Raw genomic sequence first — 23270 nt, 5'->3', positions numbered from 1 at the left:
TCCATCCATTTGATACAAATTAAATCTTTTCAAATATTTAAATTAATTCAAAACTATATAAAATTAATTATCTCCTTCATTTTTTAAAGTTGACTCCAAAATCCAAAATCAAAGAGAGGTAAAATTCAATATTTTCAAGATAATTAGTTCGAATATCTAATCAATTGAATTCAATTTAACCAATAAAAGCTTTTCAATTATTTCAATTTAATCCCAATTTCCAAAAATGAAAGAGAAATTAAAACTCAACAATTTTAGATAACTAACTTGAATTTTCTTGAAATTCGAGATGTTACACCAACAATAACTAGTGGTATCTATGACAAATTTTAACATAAATTACAAATTTAACATATAACTTTTCAACTTCGTATTATATCTCTAAATTTTTAAATGTCTTTTAAGTTTTTGTCAATATATATCTAATAGGTTCTTAACTTTAAGCCTTGTATGTTATTAAGCTCAAAACTTCTAATTTAAACTAGAAAGACCATCAACTAGCATTTCTCTCAACACAACAAATGTGGTAAAGAGATTTGAACCTTTAACCTCAAGAGAGGTGGTATACGTCTACACATCAATGACCATCGAATTATACTAACTTTGTCGATAACAAGGTTAAATTACAAATTTAGTCTCTGTAATTTGAGTAAAGTTAGAATTTAGTCCATATAATTTTAAAAGTTATAATTTAGGTCATGTTTACCAATTTGTAATCAAAATCGATGTAATCGTAATAGGATTCATTAATAAATCAACCGTAATAGACTACAGTCGCAAATGCAATTAGATTGCTTTTGATCACGTTTGCTTAGAATTATGAATCTGTCACATTTACTGTAACTATTACCATTAGGATCAAATAGTAACGATAATAGAAATGTGACATATTCTTAATTCTCATTTTGTAACAGTAACAAGAACAATAACCATAACAGTGAAGGTAACAATATCGACTAGTGGATCTCACATAGTTTTGAAATCCAATCGAATTGATCATCCTTTGTGTCTCAACTAAACTGTGTTCTTCGATTATAGACTTGAAAAGGACCCCACATTTCATTACAATGTAGAAAGATAGGTAAACGACAACAAATATAATCATATGGGATCTACTTTTCAGTTTACATTTTCCTTGAGCCAAACATGAGTTATTACATTTTCCTTGAGCCAAACATGACCTTAGTTCTTATGACTTGATAAAAATGTCATAAAATAATCACTATGATTTGGTAAAATTTTCATAAATAATCTCTATGAATTGGATTATTTATGAAAAATTATCAAACTATAAAGCCTAAATTATAATTATAAACTATGTGGATGAAGGACTAAATTTAACATTTTTCAAATTAGAGGGATCTAATTTACGATTTAAAGGGAATAAATAAATAAATAAATAAAGGTGGGGGTGCAAAGAGAAAGTGCTATGTGATTGTTAAAAGGTCCGTATTTTGAAACCTTTCATAAAGAAAAAGGAAAACCTTCCTCTGAGAGGTTTTAGGTTCTTCTCAAGAGATACAGTTAACAAATCCCTCTGTGGCCCGTTAGGGTTTCTGATTTTATCTCATCATCATCCTCACTCTCCCTCTATCGCCTTCTCTTCAATCACGACCGCCATGGATAGATACCAGAAGGTCGAGAAACCCAAACCCGAATCACCCATTAACGAGAATGAGATCCGTATCACTAGTCAAGGCGCCATTCGTAACTACATCACCTATGCTTCTACACTTCTTCAGGTTTATCTTCTCATCATTCAATCTCCTTTCTCCTTATTTTCATCTGCTTATCGGACTTTCCCTTGCTGATTTTCCCCTTTTTTTGTAGCAATGCTGTGTCTGTTCTGTAGGTTTTTGAGTTCGTCTGTATGAACTTTCGTGTTTTGTTTTCTATTTTTTTTACGAAAAAATTTGGAACGGTCTTGGTGTCAATCGATTTGGGTATTTGTCATTGAATGATTTTGTGATTCTATTGGTATGTTAATGATGACTGTCTGATATCTTTTTGGGCTGTTGGGTTAATTAGTTTCACTGAATGTGCATGCTGCCTTTACAAGGAACAAATATTTGAATTAAAAAGATGAAACATAGTGAAGGATTTCAAGGAGATGACAAACACACTCTAATTGGAGACTGACTATAAAACTCATGGAACTAGAGCTCTGTAGAAACAAAAACATTAGTCCCCTAGCACCATGTTTAAGGTTTAATCATCATGAAAGTTACTTTTAGATTTTATTTTATTTTATTTATATGTGTCCACTATGTTGGTGTTCTACTGTCATTTGTTCTAGAGATAGATGACTTTAGCTTTAATGCCATGGTGCACCTTGTTATTCTTCTAATTTTTGTCTTGTTCTTGTTCTTTTTCTTTGTCACCTTTTGCTTTTGAGTATGTTGTTTGATAAATTGTCTATAGTATGTTGATTATCAGAAAAACTGTATTACATAAAATATTGGTGTTCTTGGAACTTATTCAGGAAAAACGTGTTAGAGAGATCGTCTTAAAAGCAATGGGACAGGCAATCAGTAAAGCAGTGGCTATTGCAGAAATTTTAAAGGTTTGTTTCATTTGGAATATGTGTGCCTTTGAGTGCAAATATTGTGTATTTCATTATTGATAAGCAATGTGTATCCCCAAAACAGAAGAGAATATCACGGTTGCATCAAGAAACTGCTATAAGCTCAGTTAGCATAACTGATGTATGGGAACCTATTGAGGAGGGTCTCGTACCGTAAGTTTTCTTAGCCTCTGCATTCAAGGTTAATCATTATAAAGAGTTGAGAGCTTATCCGTGTTTTCTGATTTGCACTCTCTCTATATGCATCGCTTACAAATTTGTTGAATGTTCTATCGGTTTGTAGTATATAGACTAGTATTTTAGATGTGCAAGAAATAACTTCTAACATGTCACACAGGGTGGAGATGACTCGTCATGTCTCAATGATTTCAATTACCTTGTCCAATCGAGAGCTAAATAAAAATTCTCCGGGGTAAGTTGTTTGGAAACTTTACAATTTGGTATAAAATGTGGGATTTAACTACTTTTCTTGCATATTTCATGTTTTTGGTTTCTTCTGTATGTAAGTAACTTCTGTGCGTAGGTACCAAGCTCCACACTTTGTGGAACAGCCAAAGCAACAATATAACAATCAGCAGCCGCTGCCACAACAACAACCACCCAGACAACCACGTGTTTATCACAATGCTGTTAATGAAGGTGATTTGAGCAACATTTTATTATTGGATTATGGAACCTTACCTTGTATGGGCTTTAACATATTTCAGGCACTTTTGCAGATCCATATGGCCAAGGAAGAGGGCGTGGTAGAGGGAGAGGGCGTGGTTGGGGAAGAGGTGGTTATGGGAACTATCAAGGTGGATACGGCAACTACCAAGGTGGATATGGTCACTACCAAGGTGGTTACGGCCACTACCAAGGTGGATCTGATAACTACCAAGGGGGACCTGGATATTATCAAGGTGAATATGGAACTAAGGGTTCACTGTATTGCATTTACGTTCGTATTGTTCTGGAGTACGATTTTTAACTCGTGAGATTTCTTCATCGTAGATAATGGTGGATACTCAAATTGGGGAAGAGGAGGTGGGCGGAGTAGAGGCTGGGCCTACCGTGGTAAGTTTCTTAAATTTCTTTACATCACAAAAATATAAGCCAAGAGTGTCCTTGAGTTGACTGTAGGAACGTTTTGAATATAAATGCAACCTGGTCGAGTCTTGAAATGCATTGAATTGTTGATTTTTCTTCGAAGTTATAACTAGTAATTTAGGGTGGTGTATGTAGCTCTTTTGACGTCTGATCATGTAATGTTTGCAAAATGCTCTTGTGGGAACAAGGCGTTTCAAGCAATTATTATCCTCCTGCAGGAGCTGGATATGAAAGAGGCCGAGGAGGGGGTAGAGGTTATGGCCGTGGACGGGGGCGAATGGGTGGTCGCACAAGGGGCGGTGGAGTAAACCAGGGTTAGACGAAATCAAAACGTATTCGTTTGTTCTTCCTACCTCTTGCTTGCCTGCCTTGGCCAGTGGGATGAATTATCACATATTTGTTTTGATAGCTTGAAATTCAGTTTTTACGATTTCCAGCGTTTTTAGGCAGTGTCTTTTTTCTTTCCTTTTTTTCTTTTCTTTTCTTTTCAGATAATGTGGAAAATGCAGCATTGTATTTGTGGGGCAAGGTTGCTTTTTTGGTTCCATGTTTTTTGCATTTAGCTTAAGGGCAATCAGTTTATTGTTTGTTATTATTGTAATTCGTTTTACCCAGGTCTCTTTTCCAATTCTCTTTAATTTTTACTTTCACTTAATGACCAAAATGCTCCTACAAAACCTTGAAATTACAGCCTACTCCGAAGAGTTCATCCAACCTCTAAAGAGTACATGTCAATTGTTTTTAAGACAAACCGAATCACATGTTAGAAGAAGAATTACAATCAAATCTCATTTAAGATGATGGAGGATAGAATCTTAAAAAACACATTTTCAGATTAAAGAACACTCTTGAGAGGATGTCAAAATTGTAAAAGTATTAAAAGCATAAGTCGTCAATTATTGTCAAATGGACAATATTGGATGCATCTATCCTCTTTCATCACTCGTAGAAAAAATAAAAATATTTTAAAAAATAAGTGAGAATAATTTGTCATGATCAAATGAACATTTTATATATATATATATATATATATATATATNTGTTTAATTATACTGGTGAAATATGAGAGGGAGGGAGCATTAAGTAAGGGGATGGACTTCTTGTCTATATCTGTTGACTAACCACTAGACAAATGCCATGTCAGCATTAATTAGAAAAATGGAGGACGAAGTGACACGTAAGCCAACTTGGTTTATTTAGGAGATTTCAGAAGGAAAGGTGTGGGAAGCTTCCACAAACATACTGGATCAAAATTCCAAGCAAATTTTGCTTATTTTCTTAATAATTGATTTTTTTATTAAAAAAAGACGAAAATTTGTCGTCTTTTTGAGCATTTCGTTGTCTTTTCCAACACTCATAAGTAACGTAAACTATAATATGATAGCGATGTGATGTCATTGAAGACTTGTGGACCATATACAAGCATTTAGTTGAAAGTACATTTGCCAACTTAGTAACAAGTCTATAGTTATTGGTACACATTATAATTTCATAATATTTGAAAATTAAGGGAAAAAAGATTTCTTATCTAAATTTCTAGTCTAAATTTTATTTGGTCACTTAGTTTCACAATGTTACTCTTTTATTTTTGATTTTTTAAGTGTAATTTCTATTTGCTTGATAGATTTTAAAATGGTTTGTTTTTACTAAAAATTACTGAGTGAAATTTATATATTATATTTTTACTTTTTAAATTTTAGTAATAGTCATCTTTATGATTTTGAAAAATGGCAAAACCGATAAATAATAAAATTTTTGACAACTCACATGACACACATGACTATGAATTTTCAAATCCCTCTTTTACTCTTGTCTAGTTCGTAGCTTTTGTTATTGATGAAGCTGAAACTACAAATACATGGTAAGTGTCTGTATAGATGGTAATTGTTATGCCTTAGTTCTCAACTTTCTCTCTAATTAATTCATTTGAAAAACTCTGTATAGATGGTAATTATTATGTCTTAGTTCTCCATTTTCTCTCTAATTGATTCATTTGAAAAACCAAAAATAACCGTTTTTCTTGATTTTTCTCATGTAGTTAACATCTCAATGCATATTTTATTATTAATTTAGATTCTGTTTAACCACTTTTCAAATTAATTTTACTTGAATTAAATATTCAGGTTTTTCAACCAAAATTATATTTTAAATATCCATATATTATCAAATTTCATTTATTTAATCAGATTTTAAATTTATTCAAATGCTTGAATTGTTTTTCATTATTTTATACATATTCTTAATAAATTAATCGAATATTTTTCATATTTTTAAATGTTTAAACTGTTGCATATGTTATTAGATTCAATTGCACATATTTCATATTTACTCACTGTTTTAGCTAACATTTTGATGACACCTGACTTGCCCTTAGTTGGTTCATATGTAATATTAAATACAGTGTAAGTATAGAGCTTTATTAATAACCAATATATAAATATAGTGTAAGTGGAGAGTTTGATTAATAACCGGGATATAAATACAATGTAATTGGAGAGATTTATTAATAACCAAAGTAATCATATGATAATATAATAGATTCAATTTCAAAAATGAAAATGAGCACCATTCTGTAATTTTTGCCTTCTTTTGGAATTTTAATTTATTTTTAATATTCGAATTAAATTTTGATAACTACTTCACGAATTGATTTAAAATAAATCAATTTCTTTTTTATTTTTCTCCACCTAATTAATTCAAACTAGCTATATTTTTTTATTTGATTTATCACTTTTCGAAAATATTCAGAATTAACCAATATTTAATTTGTTTATCACCAATTTGATTTTAATTTATAATATATATTTATATTTTACATTATTTTATTCATTTAATTATTATTTTAAATTCTGATTAATTTTTTTTTATCATGATTAGGATTTTACTTAATATTTTATATATATTATCATCTAACAAATTGTATATTTAAATTTTATAATTTTTTGTATTTTTTAATCACATTTTATTCATTATCATCTTATTATATTATTATACCATTAGTTTATCTTTTTAACAAACAAGTATTCAATTTAATTTTTGTGGTTGATGTAGTTATAAATACGTATAATTGTTGAAACTTAAATGAAAACAAAATTATAAATACAATGTAATTGCAAATAAACACTCCCTTTTTTATTTTCTGCCCGAAATATATTTGAATTTATACTTCATTATCAAAATGGATTTTATCTAACTACTTATCAAACTAATCACAATAAACAAAAATTTTCTGGTCTTCTCTCCAATTTATATTTGAATTTATTTTTCATTATCAAATTTGATTTTATCCAAATAACTTTCGATTTGTTTAAATGTTTGCTACAAATTCAATTATATCTAAAATATTTGTTCATTATTTTATACATATTGTTATTAAATTAATTAGGTTTTTTTTTCTTCATATTTTCTATATTTTCAATTTTTCATATGGAAACATGTAAAAATGGTTTGTTGTACTTGAAAAGAAACATATAAATGGGAATTAAACTTTAAATGCTTTAAATATTATATATATATATATATATATATATATAATATATATATATATATATATTATATATATATATTCAGTTATTACTAATATTATTATTATTACTATTGTTATCATCATCATTATTAAAATAAGATAACAAAAAACCCCAAATCTCATCTTCTCCATCTTCTTCATTTAGCCGCCCCTAAAATCTCTTTCTCCTCTTCAATCTCATGTCCGTGATTGTTGGTTCGACAATTCTTTCTTGAATTCCATCGTCTTGGCTAGCTTTTGACGACCACCCTCACCAGGTTGTTGACTTTTTTTGCTCACACACATGTTTCCTGCTTTTGTTTATGCTTTGAGCATTATTTTCAACAATGACGTTGTAGGATTGATAGTGTTTAAAGTTGGTTTTTAAGATCTTATGAGCAAGGTATCACATGGAATGAAGACGATAAAACTCCCTATAATGACCCCCACCACCTAGTCACGCGTTCTATAGATAGTTGGAAGCGTTAATATCCATATTCGGTAATTTTCAATTTTTGCTTCTGGAATGTTTAGACACCGTGTATTTGTGGTTCTAGAAGGTAGAGTATATTTGTGGTATTCGTGTTGATTTTGAAATAGTGTATCTTTGCATTCTCGTTTGTACTTAATTTTGTTGTTTTAGAGTAATTTTATCCTTTGCTAATTAATATTGTCTATTATATAAATTCAGTTTACTATTTTTATAAATTTAAAATTTTTTATCATTTTTTTAAATGAAACTTTAAAATGGACAATTTTTCTTGTTGACCCTACTTGTTAAACTTGAAAAAGACAAAAGATGGTCGATGAGGGCCAAGACAAGGGTCCAAGTAAACTATTGAAAAGAGGAAATTTGGCCATTCAACCCAACTGCACACCTTGGCTTTAGGAGGCCGAGGTCGAGGCTGGCCTCGCATGCCCCTGATTCGCTCCATTCGGTTGGCCCGATTTTACCATTTTTTTTGGGGTCTAATTTTAAGAAGGATTGGACAAACTTTAGGCTTATTGATATAGTCTCTTTAGCGAAATTTTGTTGTATTTCCTTTTGATCTTTTATTTCTTGGGGGTTCTTCAATCAATCACCTCTTGGTTTTTATTATGTTATTTTTGTATTAACATCTATTTTATACCTTTTACCCTTGGATTTGATGGGTAAAGTTAGGTTGTTTTTTTTTTTTAAAAAAAAAGAGCCTATAAATAGGGCTGAAACTTCGTTTGCAAGGTTAATACGATTGTGTTGGTTTCTTTTTTTTAAAAAAACAAATATCATACTTTTGCCTAACAAACTTAATATCTTTTACACTAATGATTGATTTATCGATGAAATATTTGTGGTAGACTCCACATCGATGTATAGTTCTCTTGATTGTAGGCCATCTCTTCTTTAAAATATCAATTTACAGTCGGTGATTTTTTAGTCGAATTTTGCCATCAATAATATATATTTTTAAATTTTTTTTGAAAGAGAGTAGAATATGATGCGAGAATTAAAATTTTATATAAAATCCAAAGATTGTCTTCCACAGCTCAGACACGTGACTTGTTGAAAAAAATAATAAAATGAAATATGTAGACAGCATGTGAAAATAAAAACCAATTTCTCCCATCAAATTCGGTTTCTGTCCCATTCCCATCACATGATTTTCAAAATTTATACATACACAACCCCACATTGGGAAATTCACCGACAAAATTTTTAGAATAATAAAAAGTTTTCGGAGAAAAAACAATGAAAAGTGTCACGAGCTAAAATAGATGGATGAAATCATAGTTACTTGATAAAAAAAAAAAAAAAATTGACTAAGTAAATAAACACAATTGTAAAAATTTCAATAAAACAATAAATAAAAGGTTATTTTTAAATATAAAAAAATGAACTAAAATATTTATAAATGTAGCAAAATTTCACTGTCTATCTATGATAAATCACAATCTGTGTCTATCCGTGTCATGATAAATAAGTAGTCTATCACAATCTATCACGATCCATCTGATATTTTATTATTATTTGTAAATTTTTCTAGCAGTTTTATTATTTAAAATAATTTTCCACATACACATATATGTTCAATTAAATTAGCATTAAAGATTTATTTGCCTTTGTCTTAATATTATTCTAAACATCCTTTGTGATAATAATCAAGTTTTGCTAATTAATTCTATTGAATAGCACTTTGGTAAACCTTGTGTTCCCGGTAGCAGAATCGTAAGACTGTTGGTAAGCTTGGTGTTCCAATGTCGTAGAATTTTAGCATTCTGATTATTCGTCACAATAGTTAATTAGAATCTTAATAAGATTTTAAAATTTAAATTTCTAATGTCTAAGTTAATTGGAAAAATACTCTCTAAAGCCCATATTACAAAAGACTCGAACATAATTGAAGATTATACAAATGGTTCTCAACTCTCCATAGTCAATAGTCAAGAGCTTCAGATAGCAATGATAGAAAAAAAGCCTTCATAGTTGGGATATACCAAAGGTAGATATTAAAACTATTTACCAAATAGGAAAATTTGATTTTCTTCAAGACTATAGAATCAAGACCATAAAACAATTAGTCCCAATTAATAAGCTCTCTCAGAAACTCTTCATTTATTCTCAAGACAATCAATTCTTCAACACTAAGAAAAATATAAATTTCTTCATATAGGATTAGTTCAAATTGTCATAAAACCTCTTTATAGGATAGGATTAGATATCCTATTACGTGATAAAAGACAGAAACTTTTTAAATTCAATACTCTCTATAGTTGAATCAAATCTAGAAAGAGAACTAGTTTACTTCAATTGTTATCAAAACTTTTCAGTTTCATTAAGTGATCCAGATATACTTCGATCTTTAATGTTTGGTATTAAAATTCTAAATATGGATTGTGAACCACAAACTAAATCTATTGTAGGAATATTTCAAATACATTACAAATTAATGCATACAAATTTATCCCCTAAAGCTCTTAGGACTTCTCCTAAAGATCAAACTCTTCTAATGGAAGCTAATACTGAATACTCAAATACTACTCCAAAAATGTTATCTTGGAATCAAATTACTCATAATCCCAGATTGAAATTAGAATATGCCTTTAAACCATCGATCAGAAATCCAAAATTAACCCAAATTATTGAAAATGAAGATAGAAGTGTAGAAATACAGTTTCAATCTTCAAAATGGAACTTCCTAGATTTTCTACCACGTATGAACCTCCTGAACCAAGTACTTTTATAAACCTTCAAGGAGTTCGGTACAAAAGATAAGGATCCAATTTTATCTCCAACCCATTATGATATGCAAAATATTAATCAAGTAAATGTTATTTCCAAACCTTTTATAATTAACAAAATAGAACTAGATAAAGAATTTTTGTTTGACAAAAATAAACTCTTAAAGATATATTTTTTGAATCCTTTAACAAAACTAAACAAAGTAAGATTTGTGAAGAATATTACAAAACAATGAAAAAACTCAAAATAAATATATATTTCTTCCATTGGATGAAATATAAGACATTATCAAAACATTATATCTCCTTCAAATCGAACTATTAACGCAGATACCTCTTCTCTTACATGGGAGACTACAAATCTTAAAAGATACATAACTTCTATATATCCCCATTTAGAAGAAATTAAGTTTCAAAATAACAATGATAAAGAAGTAATAACTTCTCCTTTCAAAATAATTGACGTACCTGAAAGCGAAACAAAAGTACCAACATTGAAAGATATTAAAAATATACAATTACAAAATAATTATTCCAATAAAATTTTACATACAATATCCAACCAAGTGGAAAAAATAGAATCTAAACTCGAACCCCAATATTATCCTATAAAATCACAACCTCAACCCATTGATAAGACAAAACCTTTATTTAGACCTTTTGAAATTTCACATAAAGATTTACAATTAATTAATTTTCAAGTAAAGAATTCAATAATATTTTAGACAAAATTAACCTTCAATTACAAAATTTAAACCTAAATTCATCAAAAACATTAAATACATCAACATCAAAAGTTAATACCATAAATGAAACTCCGGGTGAAAATTGTTCTGACATACATGAACTAGAAGAGAAATTTGATAATAACCTTGAAGAACAATTTCAGAACCTCACTCTTCAAAAGATAACAAATCCTAGATACCCAAAATTAAGAAATTATTATACCATACCATTTCTCCATGACATGCAATATGAAGAGAGACATCGATTAACTTAGACTCAATATACAAGAAATGACATCTATTAATGGAATATAGATGATATGACTAAATATCAAATTCTAAATTTAATGCATGAGAGGACCTTAGCTGCCACGGCTTATAAGATGCACCAAAATACAAACCACCAAATTGTTCAAATGCTAATTTTCGGATTCACTAAAAATTTAAAAGGATGATGGGATAATTGTGTATCCTCCAGTAACGAAAAAAGAATATTAATTGCCATTAAAGTTGAACAAAAGTTGAACAAAGTGGCTCAGGAATAAATCAAAGTTGCAATCAAACACAAGATTCTGTTACAACTTTGATTTACACCATTACTAAAAACTTTAATGGAAAACTTGTTCAATTCCAAGAACGAAGTTCTGAAATACTTTTGAACCTTACTTGTCCAAAACTTCAAGATTTCAGATGGTATAGAGATGTTTTCTTAAGTAAAGTTTAGACTTGAACAGACTGCAATAATCAATATTGGAAAGAAAAATTCCTCTAAGAATTACCAAAATTATTTGCTGAAAAAGTACGTCAAACAATAAGGCAAACTTATCAAGGTACAATTCCTTTTAATAATCTAACGTATAGTAAACTAATTAACTTTATCAACAATGAAGGATTAGCCTTATGCAACCTTAAATTAAAGGCAAAAACGAAAAATGAATTTCATAAACAAAAGCAGGAACTTGGATCTTTTTGTGCTCAATATGATTATGAAAAAATATGGCTCCATCAATACGAAAACGACCCAAGAAATTTAGAAGAAAATTTTACAGAAAACCTATAAAACCCAAAGATATTTCCAAAATAACAAAAACAAACAAAATTATAAATCAAAACAAAAAAGAAGATTTAAAAATTAAAAAACTACAAAGAAAAGAAAAGAAATTACTTGTTATAAATGTAGGCAAAAATGACACATAACTCCGACTGTTCTATGAAAGGGAAAATTAATAATTTAGAAATAGAAGAAGACTTAAAAATTCAATTATTAAATTTATTAACACCTTCAGACCCCTCCCGCCAAATAGTAATGAAGAATCCTCTTATGACCAAATTTTTGAAATTCAAGAAAATACTGATAACTCTGATTCTGAATTATCATTATCCTCTAGTGATAATCAAATAGAAACATATACATGTAATAAGACTATAAATGTCATTTCAAGAGACCAAGAAATTCTGTTTGAAGCTATAAGTCGAATTGAAGATCCATAAATTAAAAGAGAAAATTTTGAAAAACTTAAAGACCTTGTTATAGAAGAACCTAAACAACAAAGTTTCCAACATTACAATCTTAAAGATATATTTTCTCGCTTCGAACCTAAAACAAAACCAGTAACTATTCCCGACCTTCAAAGAGAAATAAATATAATAAAAGAAGAAATATCTAACATTAAAAAAGAAACTGTCAAATTAAATTTGAACTTTTATCTTCAAACTTAACAAATAATTGATCAACCTTCCACTTCTGAAAATCAAAACATTGAAATCGATAAAAAAAGCCAATGAAATTTCTCATGAATCTTTTATCAATCTTATCAATAAAGTTCAATTACAAAAATGATACTCTATTATTAACTATGTCATAAATAAGGAATACCATTTAACTTCTAAGATTTTAATCGACTTAGGGAGCTAACCAAAACTGTATATGAGAAGGTCTAATACCTACCAAATACTTTGAAAAAAACCTCAGAAAAATTACATGGTACCAATGGTCAAAGATTAAAAATGCACTACAACAAATGCACATATTTGCAATCAAAGATATTGTTTTAGAAATACATTTATATTCGTTAAGGACTTAGATGAAGAAATAATATTAGGAACTCCATTCCTATCCCAACTTTATCCATTTTAAAGGAATAATTTCAAAAATTTTAGATGAAAATATTACCTTTAAATTTGTAAATCCCATATCTACTAAAACAATTCATTCTATTCAACCTTGCTCAATATTTAAAACCGTTAATTCTATTAAAAAGAAGATACAACAAATACAATTTCTAAAATAATAAATAAATCATAAAAGAATTGAAAAACAACTAGATGATCCTTATATTAAAACACAAATTAATCAATTTGAGGAATTAATTGAAGAAGAAATATGAGCTTCTATTCCTAATGACTTATGGGAAAGCAACCCATTGTTAGTCTACCATATATTAAAAGTTTTCATGAATAAAAAATTCCTACCAAAGCAAGACCTATACAGATGAATCCTAAACTATTATAACACTTCCATAAAGAAATTCAAGAACATTTAAAAAAAAGACTCATACGACCTAATAAATCATCATGGAGTTGTGCAACTTTTTATGTTAATAATCAAGCAGAAATTGAACGAGGAGTGTCTAGTTTTGTAATCAATTACAAACATTTAAATTCCATATTAGAATGGATACATTATCCCATATCAAACAAAAAAGACATAATCAATTGAATATAAAATGTCTTAGTCTTCTCAAAATTCGATATGAAATCTAGATGCATGCATCACTCATTGGAGAAACAAATACATCATATAGGATATGGTGGCATCCTCAAATAGTCCACCAATGATCAAAACAACTAGTTAGATATCATTCGGGTATCTGACTAGGGTCTTAAAAAATTTATTCAACCATAAAAAATGAATTTTTATCAATTGTTTTATGTACAAACAAATTCCAAAGTGATATAATCAACAAAAGCTTTTTAATATGTGTTGATTGCAAAGTAGCTACAAATGTTTTACAAAAGGATGTTAAAAATTTGGTTTCTCGACAATTTTTTGCCAGATGGCAAGCAATACTTTCTTGTTTTCACTTCAAAATTAAAGCTATAAAAGGAAGTACAAACTCCTTCTTGATTACCTCATGAGAAAATTTCATTAAGGAAAGAGTGAAAAAGAGAGCGGAAGAGAGAGAAAAGAAAAAAAAATGAATTCTACTTGCAAGAAAGAAGAAAAAAATGATCTGATCAAGAACAACAACAATGATCAACACCTCCGCAAACCAAAGCCTCATACTCTCAAATGTTTCAATTTCTCAAAGGAGAATCATCACAAGCAATGGAGGATCTGTTGGGGTTGATGCCCCAAATCTCATAGGGTCCTATACTTTGTAATTGTACTGTACAAACATTTTATTTATTTAATATTATTCAATAGCATTAAACTCACAAACCAATAAACTAACATCCAAAGTATCAACTGTATCTTAAACATGTATGTAGAGACATACAAGTGGATCATGTCTAAGTGATAACCTAAATGGCTTATAGTAGATGGATAAGGTTGGATACTTTATCTTAGTGACACTATGAGCATGACTCGCTTTGTAGATATTACAATTGTTGTAAAGTGCTACAAATGATTTGATCCTGATCATTCATGTAAAGACATGTGGGCGAGGGTATTCTATACAAAGGAGTTTGTATAAGACCAGATCACAAAATGGTTAGTCTCAATATGTAACACCATTCATAATTGAGACTTACATTTAACCAGGATGACCATAGATGATATAACCTGAATCCTGAGTAAGTTGTGAACTCTTGCCTATGAAGACAGTCCTTTGATTTGTATGGGTGAGAGTGGCAAGATTTCCGACTCAATAAGCTTACCATTTTTGGGATTCGTTTGATTGGGGAGTTGGGAATACAGCTACACAAGACGAAATTCACTCCTTCCCGACGTCGGGGTAAGTAGATAGATTGCTCCCTTAAAGGCTGATTCTAGAGTCTGAACAATATGGCGCCACACCCTCTCCTGGCCTGAGAGGGATTTGGTCATAGTTGGACTATGACTTATTGTTCATTGGAGGAATCAATGGTACTTAAGGAGTTAGATGTAGCTATAGAGGCAAAATGGTAATTTTGGCCAAGCGGTACTTATGAGCAATTTGTGAAGGGTCATCACCCTGTTGACTGGTTATATCCAATGGACACAGAAATATATATGTATGTGTGAAAAGTATAGCTGTCGGTCTTTAGTGTAGTGCCCAACAGTTAATGGATGTTGAATAATTTAATTAAAGGAGTCTAATTAATTATTCAAGTACCATTGAAGCTTATAAGAACCAATTTTAGATTAATTTGAATTATTTAAATTAAATGAGGGAATTAATTATATGTGATATAATTAATTTAATTTAATTATATATTATATATTTAATATAATGTAATTGATACGTTATAATATAAAGTTTATTTGAGAGGAAATAAATATTTGAATATGATTCAAATATTAATTATACCAATTGGATTCATATAATTGAATTTAATATAAATGGGATTTAAGAATTAAAACTATGAGTTATATTGTATATGAAATAATATTAAACTATAAGTTATATGTTATATATGATAACATATAGTAATATACATATTTACAATAAGCTAGTTATTATATATACATAATTTTAAATTAAAATTAATTTATTAGTTTATTAATTTTAATTTGAATTTTAAGACTTACCTCCCCTTAATTTACTCTTTAATTTCACGACCAAGGTGGGAGTTGAGAAGTGATACGATTTTCTTCTTCTTCTTGGTTTTATAAGAGAAAGGTTCTTTCTATTTTATTTATTTATTTTTTTTTTTTTAAAAAAAAAACTCTAAAACTCTCCCAAACTTTCTCTTCTCTCATTTCCTCTCAATCTCCCTCTCTCCCAAAATTCCAAGAGCCCACGCAACTTCTTGGATTCTCATCCTAGAGAATACGTAGAAAACACTTTTGGTGGTGGCCATTAGAGTTTCGAATTCGTGGTACTACGTGGTCATTTTAGAGAAAAGGAAATATATGAAGAAAAGGTTCTTCAAGGGTAAGTCTCCCTCTCTAATCTATTTCTCAATTTTTATTGCATGCTGTAAATTTTTGTGAATTGCATAATTGTTACTGTAAATTGGTATTTTGTAAAATTAAAATTGGGACCGATCTCCACGTTTCCGCTCAAGACCTTCATAGGTTACTTCAGGATCGAAAATGGAAAAATCCTCAAACAATACCATTATCAAATAAATTTCAAATTTTGGGATCATTCATCCCTCCAAGGCCTTCTGCCTTGACGATCAACCCTTCTTCTATCAAAATTGAGGAGTCATCCACTCCTCCAACCACTTACGTCCAAGCCATTATGAACTCAAACTCTCAAAACTCATAAGTTATACCCTCAAATAAAGCCTTTAATTATCGACCATCTTCATCTACCTCTTACCATAATAAAACCCAAACTTCACATATTACAACTCTTGAGCCAGAATTCTTAGGTAACTCTATTCTTGAAACAATCCAAAAAATATTTTCGTCAAATTTCTATTTTATTCCAAATCATCCACAAAAAACTTGTGTATTCTATGAATTTATTCTTGTTGATATCGACTCAATTGAAATCACGTATAACATAAACAAAGACGACCCGAACAGAATTGCCTTTTTAAAAGTTAGGATTCTTTGTGTATTAAAAATTTTTCACTAATGACTGATGGGATATATTTGGCCTTAATGAAGCTATCCTACCATATCAAATTCTTGAAAGTTTTAAATACTTTTCAAATAATATTTTCTCAAATTCTTTTGACTTAACTCTACGTTTTTCAAATTATTTTCTTTTGGTATGGATCTTTTGCTAGAATTACTCAATCACATAATCGAATGGAATCTCCCGTCTTTTTTTAACATACAAAATCAAGTGGTGGGACAAATTCAACACAACTGTTGCTTCAAAAATTGTGGTGGAAAAAATTTTCCATCTATCCTTACAACATGAAGCCAAACCTATATAAAAAAAAAGTCAACAATTTCTGACTAAAAAATCGAGACTGATGGCTGCAATGACACAAATATCAAATGAAGAAGAACTTAATGTTATCCTTCAACAAATTTCGTCTCAATCCACTACTAGCCAAGAAGAAAATACATCCAACATTCAAGAAGAAGAGGATGAAAACGAATTTACAAATTTTATGCATCACATTTATACCAAAACCCAATCCATTGATCCAAATAAGTAGAAGACAAAAATCTGAAATTACAAATGAAGCCAAAGTGTTGTACGTGTGTCAATTTAAGTTTTAATGTGTCAAAGTATTATATGGTTGTAATTTTAAACGTTAAGTAAAAATGTGTCCTACAACCCATGATGTTAAGAATTATGTGTAATTGTAAATTATAACATGTCTTGTTAATGTTATGCATGAAAAACTTCCCATCTGTATATAAAGGAAGCTTAGTATGGATTGAGAGGTAGAAGTCTTTTTCTAGTCTTTTGAGTGTTTTGCCTTGAGAGAAAAAAGAACGTATACTCTGTCAAAAGTTTCAACTAATTACAAAATTCAAGTAAGTTTCTTAGCAATTTTTATATTTTCAACATCTACATTATTTATTTAGAAAATCAATATTTCTTTATTATACTTAGATTTTCCAAAACTTAACTTCATCATTTCACATATATCCATCATATTAAACTTAACTTCATCCTTTTCCAACATATTCATCATTTACATAATTCTCTATCCCATGCATTCATTTCTCACAATTGCTACATGTCAAGCATGCAAACATCCACATATCTTATGATGCCACCTCATACTACATGCATCCACCTCACACTGTCCACGTGTCCAAGTCAAAGATGGTATTGCCACGTGTCAAGCATGCAAACATCCACATATCCTACGATGCCACATCATGCTACATGTCCATGTCAATCTTTAAGATTATAATGTTGGAAACTTTGTTGTTTAAGTCCTTCTATAACAAGGTCTTTAAATTTTTCAAAATATTCTTTTTTAATTTATGGACTTTCAATTTGACTAATGGCTTGAAAAAGAATTTCTTGGTCTCTTGAAATGACATTTATAGTTTTATTACATGTACATGTTTCTATTTGATTATCACTAGAGGATAATGATGTTTCAAAATCAGAATTATCAGTATTTTCAATATATTTTCTCGCTTCAAACCTAAAACAAAACCAATAACTATTTTCAACCTTCAAAGAGAAATAAATACAATAAAAGAAGAAATATCTAACACTAAAAAAATTCTCAAATTAAATTTGAACTCTTATCACTTCAAACTCAACAAATAATTGATCAACCTTCCACTTCTGAAAATCTTGAAAACATTGAAATTGATAACAAAACAAATGAAATTTCTCATGAATCTTTTAACAATCTTATCAATAAAGTTCAATTACAAAAATGGTACCCTAATATATATATAACAATTTAAAAAACAAACAAACAGGTGTCCACGCTATGTGTCCCACTAACAAGAGCTTGTCTTTAGCTAAATCGTGAACAACAACATCAGAAGATTTATCTACAAGATTATAAAAAAAAATATCCTTGTTGTACTACGTGAGTATGTGTCAAATACCCTAATTATTAGTTCTGAATAAAAATAGTTAATACTCTATATCAAATAGCATGAATTTTCAAAGGTTTAAAAAATGTACTTACTGTTAGTATATAAACAAGAATGTTAATACCTCTCTACAAAATACATATGAACTTTCAAAAATTGCATTAATATCCTTAATTTTCTTTTTTCTTTTTTTTTTTTAAAAAAAATGACCTAACACTTCTCCTACTTTCTCTCTTTTTTTTCTCCCCTCTTTTTCAAAACCCATATACTCCACTTTTTCTCTTCTTGTTATTGATTATGTTACTTTATATCAACTGTTTTACCTTTGTTTTTCTAGAACACACCCCTTCAATTAAGATATATATTATATAGACTATAATGAAACCATCAAGGGGCCTTATGACTTAAATGTTTAAACATTGTTATATGTTAGTAGTTGAGTGTGTGTTAACACGTCATTTGAGTTTAATACTCTAAAAGAGAAACACATAAGAATTATAGACACAATGAGATTTAGATCATAATTTTGAGGACAACTAGTAGGAGAGAAAAGAAGAAAACATATGCACCACCAAATTTGTAGATAAAGTACTTTATTTGTTGTGATTAATTAAGATTCATCATGAATGAAGATGATATTCTTTTGTCAGTCCTATTTGTATTTGGCTATATATACCATTTTCCTAACTTTTAAGGGTAGATTTTCATCTTGAGATATTGTGGGATTTTATGCTTTAACTTGAAATTTTGTTTACAATTTGGTTACCGAAAAAAAAATTGGTGTAAGAATTGAAAAAATGGAAGAAAATGAGAGCATCTATATTTTTTTTTAAAAAAAAAATCTATACAAGTTGTTCTAAAATTGGTTTGTCTTTTCCAACTCAAAATAACTTCAAATAAATTGGTCACCATACTAACCACGGAAGCCTTTCTAAATTTTTTTTAGAGATTGGGAGTATTAATGCAACTTTTGAAAATTTAAGTATATTTTTTTAAATGAGGTATTAGCGGATTTCATCTGCATACTAATGATAAGAGCATTGTTGAACTTTTAAAAGGTTTAAGAGTGTTATTAAAACTTTTGAAAGTTAAAGGTATTTTTAAAACAAAGTACACAATTCAAAATTATATTCTATAATTTAGCCTACAAGATATCAAACAAATGAAACTTTCCAACAAAATCTATAGAAATGACAAGATAGTCTTATTTTTCCTTTTTTTTTTTTTGGTCGTACTTTAGGTCTCCTTCTATTTTAGTTACTATACGTTTAACCATCTAATTTTAGTGTTTGTACTCTCAATATATCTTAAATTTAGTATCTATACTTTCAATAATTCTTAAGTTGAATCATAAGTTAAATGATAGAAATATATTTCATATAACAAAAGAAGAGATGTGAATATATTTTCGCTATTTATTAAAAAAAAATGTTAAACAATAAACTAACTTTGCGGACTATTTTTAAAATTTATCAAAATTAAAATGATCAAAATAAAACGAAACTCAAATATTATTTTAACCTTTAATTTATTATCATCCTCTTGAAAGTTATGGTCCATAATGGACCAAACAAGCAAACATTCAAATTCTCCCATGTTAAGATATGTGTTGAAAAACACCTTCTAGGACATTCTCCTCTCCAAACCTATCAATAAATGATCAATTCTACAAACATTTCTTCATCAATAAACTCACTCCAATGCAAAAGATTATTCTTCCCAACTACTAAAAAAAAGCTCATCACTCTTTCCCAAAGATATGAATCATCATGGTCTACTTAAAAGCCATAGGCCCATGTAATTGGGACCAATCTATATCAATGATCCATATCCATCCAAGTGTATGGCTAAAACAAGTGCCACATGGCCCAAATTAATCTCTTTGATTAACTCCAAAATTCTCCCTAATTGCCACCACATGGTAACAATCTTTTGGCATCTAATAATTTATCATAATCCTTAGTCCCTTTACATATTTCTTTATAAATTACTCGCATTCACATGCCAACTCTTTCTTGTACTCATTGCTTGGTTGTCTTCTTCACCATCTTCCTTAGATTCTCATTCTCTGTCTTCATTTTGCCCCTTTAGCCTTTCACAGTGAAGACAGAGAATCTTCAGCAAAGAGACAGCACAGAACTGATCTCTCTAATAAGTGCCTTTTCCATTTTGACTCAAATTTTGTCTTTTTTGGTTCTCTTTTGCTTTGACATGTGCATAACCCCTTTTAAAGTAACCTCATTTTATCAATCATAGTCATGAAGGTAAAGCCTTTTCAAAAACACCTTGCCTTTGTGAAAAGTTCCTTAAAGAAATGTGTTTTTTTGTGTTAAAAGCTTAATGGGTTTCTGTTGTTTTGATGAATTGTAGCAAGTTCTTCAATGGGTTTTCAAGGAAACAAATGAAAAACAAGGACAAAGGACTTCACATTCCACTAAGAAGGGGACAAGTTGGGGTAAGAGAAAAATGCACAGTACCTGTTTGATAAAATGTCAAAGTGGAAATTATTTGTTTAAAGTGTCGTGACTTTTTTTTTTTTTGGACAGGTGAAGGAACTGCTAGATCAGAGGAGATAGTGGTGTCTAGTCCTTGTGGGAATTCTCAAAGATCAAAGGGATTTGAAGGAAGGAAATTTGATCTAAAGAAGTTGAAATCATTTGCTTTGTTATGCAGAAAGGATATTGCAAAGTCTTGCTTTTATAGTACCATTAATATAAAGAGACCAAGAACACAGGGCTTTGATAATATGCACCAATATTGGATTCAAAAGATGAAAAAAGAAGAAATTGCTAGAGGAATTAGAGAGATTAGTCAAAATGCAGATTCTTCTTCTGTTCATGCTGGCACCAAAGTCTTGCCAATAACTGATGCCACTTTAGTAGAGCAATGTAGCAGTAAGACTGAGAAGAAAGTTTTGGCCAATGGTGAGAGTAAAACCAAAGCCAAATCAAGAATGAAAGAACTTTTGAGATGGGCTATGGCTTCAAGATCAGAAAAAGGAGGAAAGTTCATCACTGGCAAGGTGGTTTTCTTTACTTCTTAATAACCTTTCCCTTGTTTGAATATTTGGAAATCCTTTAATTTTACAAGTAATCAACAATATTTCTATTGGTTTGAATCATATACTTCTTAAACCGCCACATAACTCAATAGTTTAAGCTTATGAGTTTAAGTACATATACTTTTAATGCCATCTTTTAAGTATGGGCTTGAGGATTCATTTGACTTGTGGAACCTCAAAACATGAATTGTATCAACATCGGTCGAGTTAGGACCTCTTGTTCTAATACAATATTAAACTACCACTAAATCCAAAAGAAGCTCTTAGGTTTAAACAAAATTTATTTTTTCATAGGTATTTTCTTACATTACCAAATCCATATTGAATGGTGACTGTGATCTGTATTTATGTTGAATATGAAAGAAGCCAATGCATAAGATGTTGGGGTCATAATCACCATTATAGTCACCAACATTCTTATTAATGAATAGCTGATTGATTTTAAGGGTCGATATAGAATGACTCTTTAAGGCGGTATTTTGGGCGTTGAGTTGGTTGTTATATTTAATGGTTAGTACAGTCCTATAGGTTATAATAGTTTGTGTTTGGAGTGCAGACTATTTTAGTTTAGGTATGAAATAGGAAACACTGTAATAAATAGTAAATACCATAACAAAGATAGATTTGAAATAGTAATATTGTAGTTAATTGTAAATTATAATAGTTGGAAATACCAACTATTATAATTGAAGTCCCAAACACGAAGTGGGCTATAATAGCTCACTTCACCCCTTTAAAGTTGGGGGCCCCAAACACCCCTAAGTGTTTACTCTAAATACTTTGAAAAGTTATTCCAAACGACCCTTCCATATTTATATTTCAACGATTCGAAGGGATACATAATAATAATGGCTAAAAATTGTGCAACTTCTATCAGGTTTCACGACAGCGAAATCGAGGAACTCTTAAAGCAGGTTTGGACGATGATCGAGGGAGTAACGACTCGCCAAAGATCAGTTTCAGATGGGAAGCTGAAAGCTGCTCCTCCATTTCCTCAGCCTACTCGACGGTGTCGGCAGTGTCCCCGTTCAAGAACTGTTCCATTGCACTGAATTCCACTGCCATTCAGGAAATCAATCAATATTATCCAAGAAGAGGAAGCTGGATCACTACAGATTCTGAATGTAAGTAAGATTGTAGTTATCCCCATTTTCACCAAACTGATCCCTTATGAAAAAAATGTTATAAAACAAAAGACATGAGGAACTGACTTGACTTTCCTTCTCTTCCTTGAATGAACAGTTGTTGTGCTAGAGCTTTGAAGGAGAAGGAAGACAAATGATTTGCAATGTTTCATCAATGTGGTATCTGCTTGCGCTATGTGATTTGTAGATTCTATGCAAAACCAGAGGATTTGTTTGTAAAAATGCTTCAAATATCTATGCAAAACATATATCTGAAATAACATTTTGATTGTAACTCAAATAATCATCTAACAAGTCTTTGGTGTAAGAGGTTAA

The 23270-nt window shown here is 29.8% G+C and overlaps 2 protein-coding genes across 4 annotated transcripts; both read left to right on the top strand.

Annotated features, from left to right (window-relative positions):
• The first annotated feature begins 1430 nt into the window (after positions 1 to 1430).
• Positions 1431 to 4287, top strand: LOC120077941 (protein FAM98A-like). 3 transcript variants are annotated; one of them, XM_039032074.1, is made up of 8 exons: positions 1431 to 1742; positions 2483 to 2563; positions 2649 to 2737; positions 2922 to 2996; positions 3108 to 3223; positions 3292 to 3486; positions 3578 to 3640; positions 3892 to 4287. In XM_039032074.1, the coding sequence occupies exons 1-8, from the start codon at positions 1620 to 1622 to the stop codon at positions 3990 to 3992; spliced, it is 843 nt and encodes a 280-aa protein (XP_038888002.1). In that variant the 5' UTR covers positions 1431 to 1619; the 3' UTR covers positions 3993 to 4287. The 3 variants fall into 3 exon arrangements, with proteins under 3 accessions (XP_038888002.1, XP_038888000.1, XP_038888001.1); XM_039032072.1 differs by having other exon boundaries at positions 3862 to 4287; XM_039032073.1 differs by having other exon boundaries at positions 1433 to 1742; positions 3304 to 3486; positions 3862 to 4287.
• Positions 4288 to 20702: 16415 nt separating this feature from the next.
• On the top strand, positions 20703 to 23270 carry LOC120077942. The gene is made up of 5 exons (XM_039032075.1): positions 20703 to 21013; positions 21120 to 21204; positions 21296 to 21771; positions 22688 to 22934; positions 23053 to 23270. The coding sequence occupies exons 1-5, from the start codon at positions 21008 to 21010 to the stop codon at positions 23070 to 23072; spliced, it is 834 nt and encodes a 277-aa protein (XP_038888003.1). The 5' UTR covers positions 20703 to 21007; the 3' UTR covers positions 23073 to 23270.

The sequence above is a fragment of the Benincasa hispida genome, chromosome 5 (genome assembly GCF_009727055.1).
Source record: "Benincasa hispida cultivar B227 chromosome 5, ASM972705v1, whole genome shotgun sequence".
NCBI classification, from domain to species: domain Eukaryota; kingdom Viridiplantae; phylum Streptophyta; class Magnoliopsida; order Cucurbitales; family Cucurbitaceae; genus Benincasa; species Benincasa hispida.
This window is presented reverse-complemented; position numbering and strand designations above follow the sequence as displayed.